General features: G+C 39.8%; 1 protein-coding gene across 1 annotated transcript in view; it reads right to left on the reverse strand.

The window, feature by feature from the left end:
* Positions 1–15,732, reverse strand: part of ROPN1 (rhophilin associated tail protein 1) — a 36,045-nt gene that overhangs the window by 3,930 nt on the left and 16,383 nt on the right. The window contains exons 2-4 of the mRNA XM_033088117.1: positions 9,981–10,108; positions 8,103–8,220; positions 6,693–6,854 (exon numbers count right to left, since the gene is read on the reverse strand). Coding sequence (XP_032944008.1) covers positions 6,693–6,854; positions 8,103–8,220; positions 9,981–10,096 — 396 coding nt within the window. The 5' untranslated portion in view covers positions 10,097–10,108. The remainder of the gene's footprint in view (positions 1–6,692; positions 6,855–8,102; positions 8,221–9,980; positions 10,109–15,732) is intronic.

Below are 15,732 nucleotides of genomic sequence, written 5' to 3' on the forward strand. Positions count from 1 at the left end.
ATGTCATTCCTTCCAATGAACACAATGACACATTCTTCTTTTATATAATTGGTCTCAGTGGAATAGGAGGTTGTGTAGGCTGTTCTAGAATAACGGAGTGCTGAAACAGAAGAAGAATACAGGCCTGTACGCTGTAGCATTTTGAATCGTGTGTGGACTCAGAGAGCTCAAGACTGGAGTAAATGCACCTGCTTCTTAAAATTCCTGCCATTAGACTCTTATAAAAAGGGAACTGGATTTTCTAAATGGCACAGAGATCATGGTTGACTGGTGATTTGGCAAAGAAGGGGGGAATTTCTGGGCTTGCCTCTAAGGATATATGGATTAACTAGATTACAAACCCTCCCCTAAGTGGTGACACCAGGACCACCCCATATTTAAGTTCCCAGCAATAGTGCGACATGAAACAAATGAGTATAAGGGTATTGGTTCCTGGATTCACAGGGCACCCTTTATTTACAAACCAGACCTTCAGGCTGACTTCACCTCTAGGTGCTCTCTGACATGGAAGTGATGAGGGACAAAGTCAGACACCTCCGGACCTCTCAGAATTGGAGGGGCCCATTGCTATCCAGAGCCGGGCCTGCGGGTGCTCGGTGGAAGCCAAAAAGGGAGAATAGAATCACAGAGTGTCAGAGATGAAAGAACCTCACGGAAAATCTAATCCAAACTCCCTGTTTTAGCAGGGACGGAGAAAGTTACAATTCGCCTTGTGGTTGCCCCCTTGCCGATTTGGGAGGTAGCCGTATCAAAATCAACCTAGCAGCTACACAGTGAGCTAAGCAGAGAGAGGGATGGAACTTGACTTTCTAAAGTCGCTCTGCGTCCCTGTGAGATACGTGGACAAGGAGAGGACTCAGACATCTCACAGGGTCCTGAGGGGCTGTGAGGTAGACAGTGGAAGCCAGGGAGCGATGAGGGCAACCTGGAAGAGACTCAAGGAGGCTGAGCACCAGAAAAACCCAGGTGAGCTGGTGGCGACTATTGTGAGACAGAGACCAAGGACTTCAGCTGCAAACTGCTGGGGACTGTACGTGTTTATTTTCATGCAGATCAGAGGTGCTAGAAAGGGCCTCTTCTGTTCACTTGGCTGCTCTGAGGTCCTAGAGACACCTCTTTCCCTATACACCCAACTGCCATCTTCAAGAGAGGAGTGGTGAGGAGCAACTTGAGACACTGGACAATTTATCTTAAAGCTGTTTGAGTTATTGCATCAGATGAAAATCCCTGGATTGAATTGAATCTACTTATTTTCTTACTCCACCCTTTGTGGGTGGGATAGATCAGCAAGATCAGAATTAACTAAAGATAAAACCCTTTCCCCACCCCACCCATCTCTGAATGTGGTGTGAATAAACTTGTGACCCTATGAGACTTTCCTAAAACATGTCAAGTTTTCATTTTCCCTTCTGTGATTTTCCCCAATCCATGGAGCTATTTCCACAAGAGGTGGTGCGGCTTGGCAACTCACCTTCCCCTGTTGCTTTTTCCTCTTCTCTTTGGAGGAGAGTAGTTTATGCATTATGTAGCATTGCCGTAAAGGACAATGGAAACACAGAACCATGAATGGCCTCTTCTCTCCTCCTCTCTAAAGAAATGATTATGATGAAAATTGCAGGGGCAACCCACAGGAAAAGCTGGACTGCAATATTTCTAGTACGTTTTCCCCAGAAACAAAAATGTCAAATATGCATTTCAAACATATTTGAGATGAAAGAACAAGATCGTCTTTAGATATGCTGAATGATTCAAACTACCTTCTCATACCATTTGGTTTTGGCAGAGGTGATACTTTTCTCATTAACTTTTAAACTTGTTTGTATTTCAGAGATTTTTTTAAAAACCATGTTTCTGATGAATTTTCATTTAGTTATTGTAACAGTGTTTAACAAGAGTGAGTCACATACGCACCTCAGAACAAAAGACACACACAGGCTGAAAGTGAAGGGTTGGAGTAAGATATTTCATGCAAATGGAAACGAGAAAAAAGCTGGAGTTGCAATACTTATTTCTGACAAAATAGACTTTAAAATGAAGAACATACTAAAAGATAAAGATGGGCACTATATAATAATAAAGGGATCGATCCGACAAGAGGACATAACCCTAGTAAACATCTATGCACCCAACATAGGAGCACCTAAATATATAAAACAGGTACTGACTGACATAAAGGCAGAGATCAACAGTAACACTATTATAGTCGGGGACTTCAACACACCTCTGACCACAAGGGACAGGTCTTCCAGACAGAAAATCAATATGGAAACAACAGCCTTAAATGATACATTGGACCACTTGGATTTAATCGATATTTTCAGAACATTTCACCCCAATGCTGCAAAATACACCTTCTTCTCAAGCGCACATGGAACATTTTCCAAGATAGATCATATGTTAGGCCACAAAACAAGTCTTGATAAATTTAAGAAAATTGAAATCATACCAATTGTCTTCTCTGATCACAATGCTATGAAATTAGAAATGAACTACAGGAAAAAAACGGGAAGACACACCAATTCATGGAGGCTGAATAACTTATTACTAAATAATGAATGGGTCAAGCAGGAGATCAAGGAAGAAATCAAAAGATATTTCGAGATAAATGAAAATGAAAACACGACGACCCAAAATCTGGGATGCCGCGAAAGCAGTCCTAAGAGGGAAATTCATAGCTTTGCAGGCCTACCTAAAGAAACAAGAAACATCACTAATCAACAGTTTATCTTCACATTTAAGGGATTTGGAAAAAAAACAGCAAAATAAGCCCAAAGGGAACACAAGGAAGGAGATAATAAAGATCAGAGCAGAAATAAATGAAATAGAAACCAGAAAAACAATACAAAAGATCAATGAATCCAAGAGTTGGTTCTTAGAGAAGATAAACAAAATCGACAAACCTTTAGCCAGACTCATTAAAAAAAAGAGAGAGAGGACCCAAATTAATAAAATCAGAAACGAAAGAGGAGAAGTGACAACGGACACTGCAGAAATACAAAGAGTTTTAAGAAGTTACTATGAGCAACTATATGCCAACAAATTTGACAATTTGGAAGAAATGGACAATTTTCTAGAGGCGTACAACCTTCCAAGGCTAACTCAAGAAGAAACAGAAAACCTGAATAGACTGATTACCACCACGGAAATTGAATCAGTAATCAACAGTCTCCCAACAAACAAAAGCCCTGGACCAGATGGCTTTACAGGTGAATTTTACAAAGCGTTCAAAAAAGAATTATCACCAATTCTCCTCAAGCTCTTCCAAAAAATCCAGAAGGAGGGAAGACTCCCAAACACTTTTTACGAAGCCACTATCACCCTGATCCCAAAATTAGACAAAGACACCACAAAAAAAGAAAACTACAGGCCGATATCTTTAATGAACATAGATGCAAAAATCCTCAACAAAATATTAGCAAACAGAATTCAGCAATACATTAAAAAGATCATTCACCACGATCAAGTGGGATTCATCCCTGGTATGCAGGGGTGGTTCAACATCCGCAAATCTATTAATGTGATACACCACATTAACAAAATGAAAAATAAAAATCACATGATCATATCAATAGATGCAGAAAAAGCATTTGATAAAATCCAACAGCCATTTATGATAAAAACCCTTAAGAAAGTGGGAATAGAGGGATCTTATCTCAACATAATAAAGGCCATATATGACAAACCCACAGCTAACATCATACTCAATGGGGAAAAGCTAAAACCATTCCCCTAAGATCAGGAACAAGGCAAGGATGCCCATTATCTCCGCTTCTATTCAACATAGTTCTGGAAGTTCTTGCCACAGCAATCAGACAAGAAAAAGAAATAAAAGGCATCCAGATTGGTAAGGAGGAAGTAAAGTTATCATTGTATGCAGATGATATGATACTATATATAGAGAACCCTAAAGACTCCACCAAGAAGCTATTAGAGCTGATAGATGAATTTAGTAAAGTGGCAGGATACAAAATTAATATTCAGAAATCAGTTGCATTTGTATATACCAATAATAAAACATCAGAAGGAGAAATTAAAAAAACAATCCCATTTACAATCGCTCCAAAGACTATAAAATACCTGGGAATAAATTTAACCAAAGAAGTAAAAGATCTATACTCAGAAAATTATAAGACACTGATGAAAGGAATGAAGGAAGATATAAATAGATGGAAACACATATCATGTTCATGGATAGGAAGAATTAATATAGTTAAAATGTCCATACTGCCTAAGGCAATATACATATTCAATGCAATTCCTATCAAACTGCCAACGTCGTTTTTCACAGAAATAGAACATATAATCCTAAAATTTATATGGGACCATAAAAGACCCCGAATAGCAAAGGCAATCTTGAGAAATAAGAACAAAGTGGGAGGTATAACAATACCTGACTTCAAATTATACTACAAGGCTACAGTAATCAAAACAGCATGGTACTGGCATAAAAACAGACACATAGATCAATGGAACAGAATAGAGAGTCCAGAAATAAATCCACGCCTATATGGCCATTTAATCTACGACAATGGAAGCAAGAATGTACGATGGAGTAATGACAGTCTATTCAATAAATGGTGCTGGGAAACCTGGACAGACACATGCAAAAAAATGAAGTTGGACCACCTCCTTACACCATATACAAAAATAAATTCAAAATGGCTTAAAGACTTAAATGTAAGGTCTGAAACCATAAAATACCTAGAAGAAAATATAGGAAGAAACTTCTCAGACATTACCCGGAGTAAGATTTTTACTGATATACACCATCGCGCGAGGGAACTAAGAGAAAGAATAAACATGTGGGATTATATCAAACTAAAAAGTTTTTTCACAGCAAAGGAAACCATCAATAAAACAAGAAGGGATCCTACTGAATGGGAAAAGATATTTGCCAATGATATATCTGATAAGGGATTAATATCACAAATCTATGGAAAACTTACTCAACGCAACTCCAAAAAAACAAACGATCCAATTAAAAAATGGGCAGAGGACTTGAAGAGACATTTTTCTGAAAAGGACATACAGATGGCAAACAGACATATGAAGAAATGCTCAACCTCGCTAACCATCAGAGAAATGCAAATAAAAACCACAATGAGATACCACCTCACCCCAGTCAGAATGGCTATCATCAATAAATCAACAAACAACAAGTGCTGGCGCGGATGTGGAGAAAAGGGAACGCTTGTGCACTGTTGGTGGGATTGCAGACTGGTGCAGCCGCTATGGAAAACAGTATGGAGGTATCTCAAAATTCTGAAAATGGAACTACCTTATGATCCAGTAATTCCACTCCTAGGTATCTATCCGGAGAAATCCAGAACTTCAATTCAAAAATCTCTATGCACTCCTATGTTTATTGCAGCACTATACACAATAGCTAAGACATGGAAACAACCAAAATGCCCATCGGTAGATGACTGGATTAAGAAACTGTGGTACATTTATACAATGGAGTATTATGCAGCCATAAGGAAGAAAGAAATCTTACCATTTGCAACAACATGGATGGATCTAGAGAACATTATGTTAAGTGAAATAAGTCAGACAGAGAAAGATAAGTTCCATATGATCTCACTTATTTGCGGATTCTAAAGAAAAGAATAAGTGAATGAACTAATCAGAAACTGTTTGGGAGACAATGAGGAAAAACTGAGGGTTGCTAGATGGGCGGGGGGGTGGGGGGGAGGGTGAGGGGATTGGAGGGCAGTCAGTGACCACAGGATGGCCACGGGGTTTGAAAATTAATCTGGGGAACGTAATTTGGTGGTTACCAGAGGGTAAGGGGGTTGGGGGGTGGGGGATGAGGGTGAGGGGGATCAAATGTACGGTGATGGAAGGGGAGCTGACTCTGGGTGGTGAACACACAGTGTGATTTATGGATGATGTGATACAGAATTGCACAACTGAAATCTATGTAATTCTACTAACAATTGTCACCCCAATAAATTAAAAATAAAAAAAAAATAAAAAAAAGAGTGAGTCACATACGATACCTAAAGCTTATATATATATATATATATATATATATATATATATATATATATGTATATATATGTATATATATGAACTGGTTGCAATATTTTTAAATTTAAAACAGGAAAATGGCTTTTCCAATTGTAAACCAAGTCAAATTTGGAAAAGTCATGAATTTGTCTGAGCATCCTGCATCCATGATGACGTCATGACTATTCATCTAGAAATAGCCTTGTCTCTCCTTTCCTGCTCTCTTGTCTCTGATTTTTGTATCCAATTATGCTCATCAAACCGTTTTCTATACGGCTGCACCTCTTTCTAACAGTCTCTTATTGGTATATCTTCTAGGTGTCTGGAACCCAGTATAAGCAACTCTTATTCTACAGCTGGGTCTGGGTTATCTCTAGGAATATGAATGGAGGGAGTGAGGTGGTGACAAAAATAAGTCTAAGTGCTATGATTGAAATTCATAAATAAACCAAAAGCCACATTTTAGTCAACTTCTCCCCAGAGCCTAATCACAGGTTTCCCCTCTGTTTCCTCCTAACTCCTGCTTCTGGCTGATGAGCTGAGAATTCAGACGGGAGAACGAGTAGAAAGAAGAGGCATGCTCGCCTTCCGCCCTGGAGGTTGACCGTGTGTATATATTACCCTTCCAGACTCAGAGAGAGATTTTCCCGTAAAGACAAAAAGCATTAAAGCTAACTTACTACACCGAGAGAGCTGCAAAGAAGGGCTAAAAACTTCAGCCACTCAATGTCCTCCGTGAAGCGGCCCACATTCATCACACTGTTAAACAGATCTGTTGGGAGACTCAGCACCTTCCACATCTGGGCCAGCTCATTGACATGGATAATCAGTCTGCCACCAACCTGCAGGACAGGGGACAGACACAAGACAGAGAATGAGGGACAGCATGAGAACATGCCCTGAGAAGCACCTGCCCGGCAAAGCTCTGCGTTCTCCCAGCACACAGCGAAGGATGGGGGTCTTGGAGTAAAGTGGACTCTGACTGGCAGTTCTCTTTGCAAGGAGAGAGAAATAGTCAGCCAAGGAAGACCATGCTGAGGTATAATCTGATCATTTTAACTTCAGACATCAGAATAAAGGGGGAAATGTACATTTATATTTTTATTTTTTTCTGATGCTTTTATTATCTGCTGTTGTATTCCTAGGTTGGTCCTATAAGGCAGATAGGGAAGCTGAAGAATGAACCCAAAGAGCAGCGGGCTTTGACTGAAACCAAAATTAGTGATGAGACTAGAACTAGATGTTAAGTCTCTTGCCTCTAGACTCTACTGAATTCTTTGCACCAGACCTCACATGCACCCCTCCTGCTTTCCCAGGTATAACGTGGGGTTTATGGTCTGCATGCCTCAGGTTGCTTGGTCCCAGGTACCTCAGACTCTGCCATGTCCACTGCACAAGGTGGTGGGTAGTTTAGAGGAGAAGGGAACAAATGACCAGTTGTTGGCCAACAACGCGGTAAGGCTACAGATGCCCCAGTGAAACACTACTCTACCTTCCCTGCCTCTCTGATTCTGGTGAAATGCCAGGCCTCTGGCAGTTGGCTAAGTTAGTCCTGAGTCACCCCCAAAACACTCTGCCCTGGATCCTAAGGCAGGGTATGGTGGTGCTACACCCTATTTTCTTATCCATTCACCAGGCCGCTCCCAGGAAGATATGGCTGTGAAGAGGACTAGGGTTTTCGCTGAAAGTTATGCTATGTCTGCACCTGGGATAACTGGGCAACAACAATATGCCTTCCCCCCCAAACTGAGACTGTCCTCATCTTATGGTCTTGATCAGAAAAAGAGACACTGTCGAGGGGTGTGGACCTGCACTTTCTGGAGAGAAGTGATTAGCATTGCAGAGCCCCTGGACATTGTGCCAGCTTCAGGGAAATCTGGGATGACCCCACAGACAACGCAGCTTCCTGCCCATGTTAATATTCCCGTTTCCCCAAGGGAAGAGTTACTTTCGGTGCATGGCTTAGTGAACTTCAGCATGATGCTGAGTGGCCAGCTGACTTGGCAGGAGGATGGTGGGCTTCTGTCTGTACCTGCCTGCCCTAGACATTGTCCCTGCGTTCCCTTTCCATGCTGCCGTATGGCCCTTACCCTAGAATGCAGGATCTTCAACAGGTCAGGTGTAAGCTCCGCCCAGTTAGACGAAGCCCCGGACTCAGACTGCTCTCTCTCTGGAGGAATCTCTCCGCGGGACATAGCCCCAAAATAACTACAAGAAAAAAGTTTCTTCATTGACAGCTCATATGCAGGAAATTCTTACTTTGTAATGAATTAAATAGAGTTTTTGTCCTGGAAATACTTTGTGGAGTTTTATGCTCTAAAATGCTGCAGGTTTGTAAGTCACAGAGAACCATCTGCTAAGAGCTTTTCATGTCTGAAAAGCTGGTACATGCACGCTCTTAGGTCATGCTGTCCTCTTTCACCATAGTTGAACTACAAACTGATTCTTCATGGATATCTAAAAAATGGATAGCACACGATATGACACAGGAGCAAGCAGGCTACAACAGTGGAGTGTTTTCTCACATGAATGTCAGGGACAATACCCAGAAATGTCATTTTTCTTGCTATAAAACAGTAGCCCAAGAACAATAAAATGGAGTTTTAAACTATTGTATAGTATGAAACACAGTCTGTCTGAGATGCCAGAAGAAATTAGTCTTCTGATGTTGCAGTTCAATCTTAGAGGTAATATATAAAATTGAGAGTGGAAAACTAAACAGGCCTCATTACTAGCGAAGCAACCCCGTTTATGTCTCTTTTTATGAGCGCCACTGGTTTATTTTCCTTTCATTTGTAAAAGTGTCATGTCATTGTGACCCAACCCAGCAACATGAGTGCACCAGCCAGGAGCCCCCCCGCCCCCCCCGTTCCATTGTGTGCCTTCTCAAGGTGTCCACACCTTCCCAACACCTGCTCAACACACCTGCTCAACCTTATGCTGAGGACATGCTCTCTTCCCCCAACCCACCAGCTCCATCGACAGCCTCTGTTACTCCCCTTTCCCACTGAAACGCGAATAAGGAGGTCATCAAACAATAAAAAGAGCTTGAAAAAGGTCTGGTAAGCGCCCGACTCCTGCCCAAGCCCCAGTCTGAAGCAGGCATTTTGTCTAACAAGCAATTTCAAAGCTGAGAGGCGTTCTGTAGAAAGCTGTACCAATCCCGGCCCGTAGCTCTTGTTTGGTAAGCTCCTGCCCCTGAGCAGCCTTTGGGGGTCTCTGTGTGTTTGAGGGACACTGTTTTCCGCCAGGGCAGGTGCTCCTCCTGCCCTCCTCGCTGTTTTGCCTCCTTTCTCCAGAATGTAATGTGTACTGTGTGGACGGACATCTTTACGTCGAGGGAACAAGTCAGTTCAAAGAAACACGAAAGAGAATGACAATTTTTCCAAAGACAAGATACAAAATGTCTCTGGTTATGGAAAGAGCGAGTTTTAACAGCAGTGAAAAAAGGTTTCTCATGAAAGGAGTGAACCAGCTCGGACTGGTCCCAATCCGTCCTGCGGGCTGAGAGCAGCGCTCCCCTAGGTGCACTGCTGCCACCTAGTGGTGAGACCGGAGGACGAGGCCCTGGGCTCTAACCGGGAAAGGCCAGCTAAGCTCCAGGAGGATTCTGAACACTTCTTTTCACTGGGACAAGCTGGAGTGTGCGTGTGCTGGTGTGATGTGGTCATCTAAATCTTGCTGATTCGCCCAAGACACTTTGCCTGTTGCCCTGGCGTCCTACTGCTCAGTCTAGTGTGCTTAAGGAAAGGCATCCCATCCTTGCCCACTTTGATGAATTTGTATGTGGATTTTAAAGCACCAAAGCAATGTGAGAGCAGAACATCACCAAGATCATGCTCATCAGTCTGGACTCCCAGGCTGCAGCCATGACAACCTCCTCAAAGTTTTCCAAGACCTTCCCTCCTCCACCCCCACCTCCACCTTCAGTGGGAATCAGGGGCTGGAGGTAAGAGAGGGGTACGTACTCGGCAGCCCACTGGATAAGATCCTGTGGCTGGGTCTGAATGGCAGCTTTGGTAAATTGCTTCAGCAATTCTGGCAGCTCCGGGGGAATGCATATTTGCTTATCCGTCTGAGGCATTGATACGTTGACCTATTGGCAGGAGAAAAACAACACACATAAAATGGGAATCTTTGAATCAGAAAATGACAGAAATCCTGGACAGAAGGGTGCCCAGCCTCTGTTTGCATCCTCGATACTGGGGAATTCATTAACTCACAAGGCAGATGCATTCTATTGTTATACAACTCTGAGGTTAGAAAGTGGTTTACTAACCCCTTTTTGTTGTTGTAAATAATCTGTCCTTTACATAAAAATGCACACAATACTTATTCATTAAAAAGTAGAGATTACCAAGAAGTAAGCAAAAATATCCCCTAGTGATACCACACCAAAATATTGGATAGCTCCCTCCAGAATTTTTTCAATGTAAATATATATCTGTATAAACAAAAATGGGGTCATACAAAACAGTTTATGTACTCAACAGCATGTCATGAACATCTTCCACGTCACACAACTCTCATTGGCCAAATAAGAGTTGTAACAAAATTTATTATTTGACATTAGGTTATCTCCAAATTAAAATAATCATTAAACAGCCATTTGATTAACATCTCTCTTTAAATCTGCATATACTTATCTACTCTAACTGTAAAAGAGATAACTTGTACACATCACTCAATAAGTTCCAGGACAAATTGAAACAAAACATGAAAATCTATAAATGGCATACAATTGTACGTACAAACAACAGATTAAAAGACTTTGTCTGCTTTTAGTAGCAAATGAGTCTAGATATTCTGAAAAGCCCTCCCTTTCTAACCTAGATGTTAGGCAAATCCCAGCAAACTATACCTTTTAAATTGCCTTAAGTGGCAAGAAATTGAGGGAATTCCTCAAGTGCCAAATAAAGTGAGTAAAGCAGAAACCAGAATGGTAAGCAAATGGAGAAATTAGGGAGCAAATGTTGATGCTAGGAACTTGACCCTTTCAGACAAATGGTCAGGCAAATTGTGAACAGACCAGTTCTTGGACCCACAAAATGTAAATAGCTTTTTTTCTATTCATCGGGATTCTCTTATTCACCCCCTCCCGCTGAAACCTGAGACCCTCCAAGGCTTATACACCCTCAGTGAGAAAGAGTGGGACTAAAAATATCTGCCTACTGGCAGTGGGAAAGACACAGAAATCTGTCTCCATTGTTGCTTCTTACTGGGGTAAGATACTCTCCCACAACTCTGTAGCCACAAACTAGGTCTCAGTTTTAAATTTATACTACCAGCCCAGTTGGAAATTCCCAAGACAAAAAATTAAAGTACCCTCAGGTTAGTGGTACTTCATTATCTTTTACTTTATGTTCTTTTACTTGGAGGAAGATGAGTATTAATTTTGGACTTTGTAAAAAGTCAAGTATACATAGTAAAATTTTACAGGTAATTACCATAAAAGTAATATCACCACCAAACTAGTAGAGAAAAGGAATTAAAAACAACAACAGGAAAACAACTTGATCGATCCAAGAGAAGGTCAGAAAGGAGAGGAGAAAGCATAGGAAAAGTGGGTGATACAAAAGAATAACGTGACAGGAAAGAATCCATAAATATCAGCAATCACAATAAAAAGAAACAGTCTTAAATATGCCACTTAAAATACAGAAATTATCAGAATGGATTTAAAAGCAATCCAGCTCTATGCACATCTAAGAAGACATAAGAAGACAGAAAGACTGAAGGTAAAAGGATATATGGATAAATAGAAAAAAAGAAAGTTGACATAGACAATACCAGACAAAAGAGACTTTAAGGCAAAATGCATTAGTATGAATAAAGAGGGTCACTACATAATGATGAAAGCGTCACCTGAGAAGATAGCACAGTACCCAATGAGCATGCTACAGACGTCACCATGGGTGCATCTCATGATGCTGGCTGGAAAGGCAATATATTATTTAGGGTTACATATTCACGTCATAATCTTATAATAAAGAGCAAGGAGTGACAAATATAAATTCAGAATGGCGGTGATCCTGTGTCAGGGAGGGAGAGGGATGTCATCAGGGAGATGCAATAGGCATCCCAAGACTATTAGTGATGTTCTATGTCTTAAACTGGATGGCAGCTACTAGATTTTTGTTTATCTTTATGTCCATATTTACATTGTGCATTTTATTTTGTATGTATGAAATATTTCATAATTTAAAAGGTTATATTACAAGTTGATTGTCTCATAACTTCTCAGTCCATTTTATCTAGCAAAGGGCATTGCCTTGTTTTGGAGGGATAGATAGATAGATAGATAGATAGATAGATAGATAGATAGATAGATAGATAGATAGATAGATATCCAAAAAGAAAGTATACACATTTTAAGAAAGGTAAACTGTATTAAAATTGTAATACTCAATATATACCCATAACAAAAGATGAACACAAGTCACGTCTGACTTCTGCAATTACAAGAGGTGCTCAAAGTGGTTACTTAGCATCAGCGTCCAGACACTTCTGATTATGGCAAACTACTCCTTGAGCAACATTGACCAAAGTGTCCACTTGTGTACATTATTTTGGCACCCCCGGTGTACACACACATACACACACACACACACATTTAATTGTGGTACAATATACATCTCATAAAGTTTAACATTTTAACCACTTTTAAGTGTACAGTTTAGTGGTGTTAAATACATTCACATTGTTGTGCGACCATCACCACCGTCCATCTCCAGAACGTCCTCATTTTCCCACACTGAAACTCTGTGCCCATTAAACACTAACGCTCCATTCCTCCCTCCCCTGAGCTCCTGGCAGCCACCGTTCTGTTTTCTGTCTTTATGAATTGGACTACCCTAGGTACCTCACATAAGTGGAATCATACAATATTGGTCCTGTTGTATCTGGCTTGTTTCACTCAGCATAATGTCCTCAAGTTTCATCCATGCTGTAGTATACATCAGAATTTCCATCCTCTTTAAGGCTGACTATCCCATTGTATGCATATAACACATTTTATTTATACATTTATCTATTGTTGAACAACTGGGTTGTTTCCATCCTTTGGCTATTGTAAATGATGCTGCTATGAACATAGGTACACAAATATCTGTTGGAGTCCCTGCTTTCAATTCTTTTGGGTATATACTCAGAAGTGGGGGCGCTAGATCAGATGATAGTTCTATTTTTAATTTTTGGAGGAACCATCATACTGTTTCTCACAAAGGCTGCACCCTTTCACTGTTCACATATATTTGGACAGGATCTTTTAGTTGTGCAATTGTTTGATTTCTATTCTGAAGGCTCAAATGACCTCATGTAAATGACAAAATGTCACAACCCTAATGAAATAGGTTTCCATGACAACACTAACGATGATAATCCTTGCTAAGTATAGACCAAACTTAAGCAAAGCCTTTATTTCACCCTATTGCCTCTCTAGCAACTATTCTGTGATCTCTCTTCATTTTTGGCCAAAGAATCCATACCCTAGTACATTCTTCACATCTATGTTTTTTTTCTCAATGCTCAGTTCTTCTTTAACCTCTTGCATTTTGTTCTGCTCATATTCTGTTGTTTCCTTAAAAGTCATCAGCTACATCTGCTAACTTCTGATGTGTGCCAGATACTATGTAAAGTATTTTGTATACATTTTTTTCTCACTAAATCCTCAAAATATACTTATGAGGTAGACTATATTATCAGCATTTTACAGATGATGAACTAAGAGTGACAATGAAACTTTTGAAATGATATGTAATTAATAAGTGACAGAGGCAGGATTTGAATACACTGTCTGACGCAGGAAGCAGTCTGTTAAAAAATGACTCTCCTTCTTGAGGCTTTCTTTTTCTTTGATGGCATACAACATTCTTGTTTTTTTACATTCCTCTCCTCCTCTGTCACCATAACTCTTCTTCCTCTTTCCTCCTGCTATGCTAGAGTTCACAATCTTTCCAAAGCTGAGGCTTCAGTATTCTGAGCTTATGTCTTTCTGCCATTTTTCTGGGAGAGCTGACATCCTCTCATGGCTTCATCCACCACAGAACTATGTTGATTATACTTGTTTGCCATCCCTGACTTCTCACTTGTGCTCCCATGCCACACTTCCTACTGTGCCTAGGACACAGCTCCACAAAAATTGATTCTCCATCTCCCAAAGAAGTCTCCTTCCCAAATTTGTTTCTGAACATATTGCTGCCATTTTCACAGTCATTTGGCATCAAAGCCCTAGGGCCATCCATTTTCTTCAACCTGTTGAATCTGTCACTAAATCCCATTGATATTTCCTTTGAAATGTGTCCCCAATTCATCCCTTCTTCTCTGTTTCCACTCCTTTTACTCTAGCTCAGCCCCTCACCAACTACTGTGCAGCCTCCTAACTGGTATCCCAGTCTCTGGTCATTCTCTGGTCTATTCTTTCTAGTGTGTACAGAACTATCCTCTATACTGCTTTTAATAAGTGAGAGACCCCTGCTCACAATACTGTAATCATATCCTGACTTTCAAGGTTCTCCATGATTTATACACATAGCTTTAAATTATAAATTTTCTGTTAGTATTTACCAACACAAATTTCCAACACATAGTTTACTCTGGCCCCTTTCCAAACAGTTATGTGTCCAAAGGTTAACACTTCCTCATCTATTGTTAATAGTATTCTATCATGCTTTTCTCTCTCTCTCTCAGGATGTCACTAATTCTGGCTGCCTACTTGAAGTGCCCTTCCTCTTCCTTGTTATCTATTCAAACCCTACATACCCTCAAGTTTCATCTTGAGTCCATACGGTGCGATAGGCCTTCCTAGAAGACTTGGATATCATCAAATATTTGCAATACACACTTTGCTGTTTCATCCCATTCTACCTTTATAGATCTCTAAAGCTGAGCTTCTTATGAGGGGTCATGGTGGAAGGCGTTAGAGGTGTGCCCAAGAGATTGATGGCTGTCAACTTTTTATAGTGATACAAAATTTACAACCATTCACAAATTTATACCAGTTGAAATTATGTTTAGAGACTGTTTGGATCAATCAGTAAACTTCCAGATTTCAGTAATTATTGTTTTTGTGCTTAAGGTTTTTTACAGAGTATCTGCCAGCAGAGATGCTTATGTAGGATTTTCCTCCTTGACCGTCATGTTAAAACCATAATTCTGATTACTGTTTTAATGACAATATATTATGGAGACAGACTTTTGTAAATATGTCTTTTAAATACGTAGTTCTTTGATTTAATTTGCTCTTATTTTTCACATTATTTTCTGCCAATAAAGAAGGTATATGATGTTTTCGTCATCATCACCATCATCACTTGTCTCTACTAAAACATAATTTTGTTTATTTTTAAGATTATGACTTGATTTATATATGTATTTATTCTTGGCTTTGATGTAAAATATTCAAAATGTGATTCTTAATGGACATTTTGATGACATTATTTGTTTATAGAAGTAAAGTTTCCTTCTAAAAACAAATAATAATGGAAAATAATTTAATTGGTTCAATAAAGGACTGTAGGCCTTTAATATCTTATGAAAAATATTTTTCAAAATATTTTAACTATACTTGAGTGTAATATTTATATTTTGTGGAAAATCTAGCAGATTAATTATTAAATTAAATGATAATATTTCCAAAATTCCCTTATCAAATGCTTGCTTTTTCCAAAAAAAATTATGATTTAAAATATCTTAAGAAAATGGACCTCATTTTCTTTGAAA

Source organism: Rhinolophus ferrumequinum, chromosome 2, assembly GCF_004115265.2.
Source record: "Rhinolophus ferrumequinum isolate MPI-CBG mRhiFer1 chromosome 2, mRhiFer1_v1.p, whole genome shotgun sequence".
Classification (NCBI taxonomy): Eukaryota; Metazoa; Chordata; class Mammalia; order Chiroptera; family Rhinolophidae; genus Rhinolophus; species Rhinolophus ferrumequinum.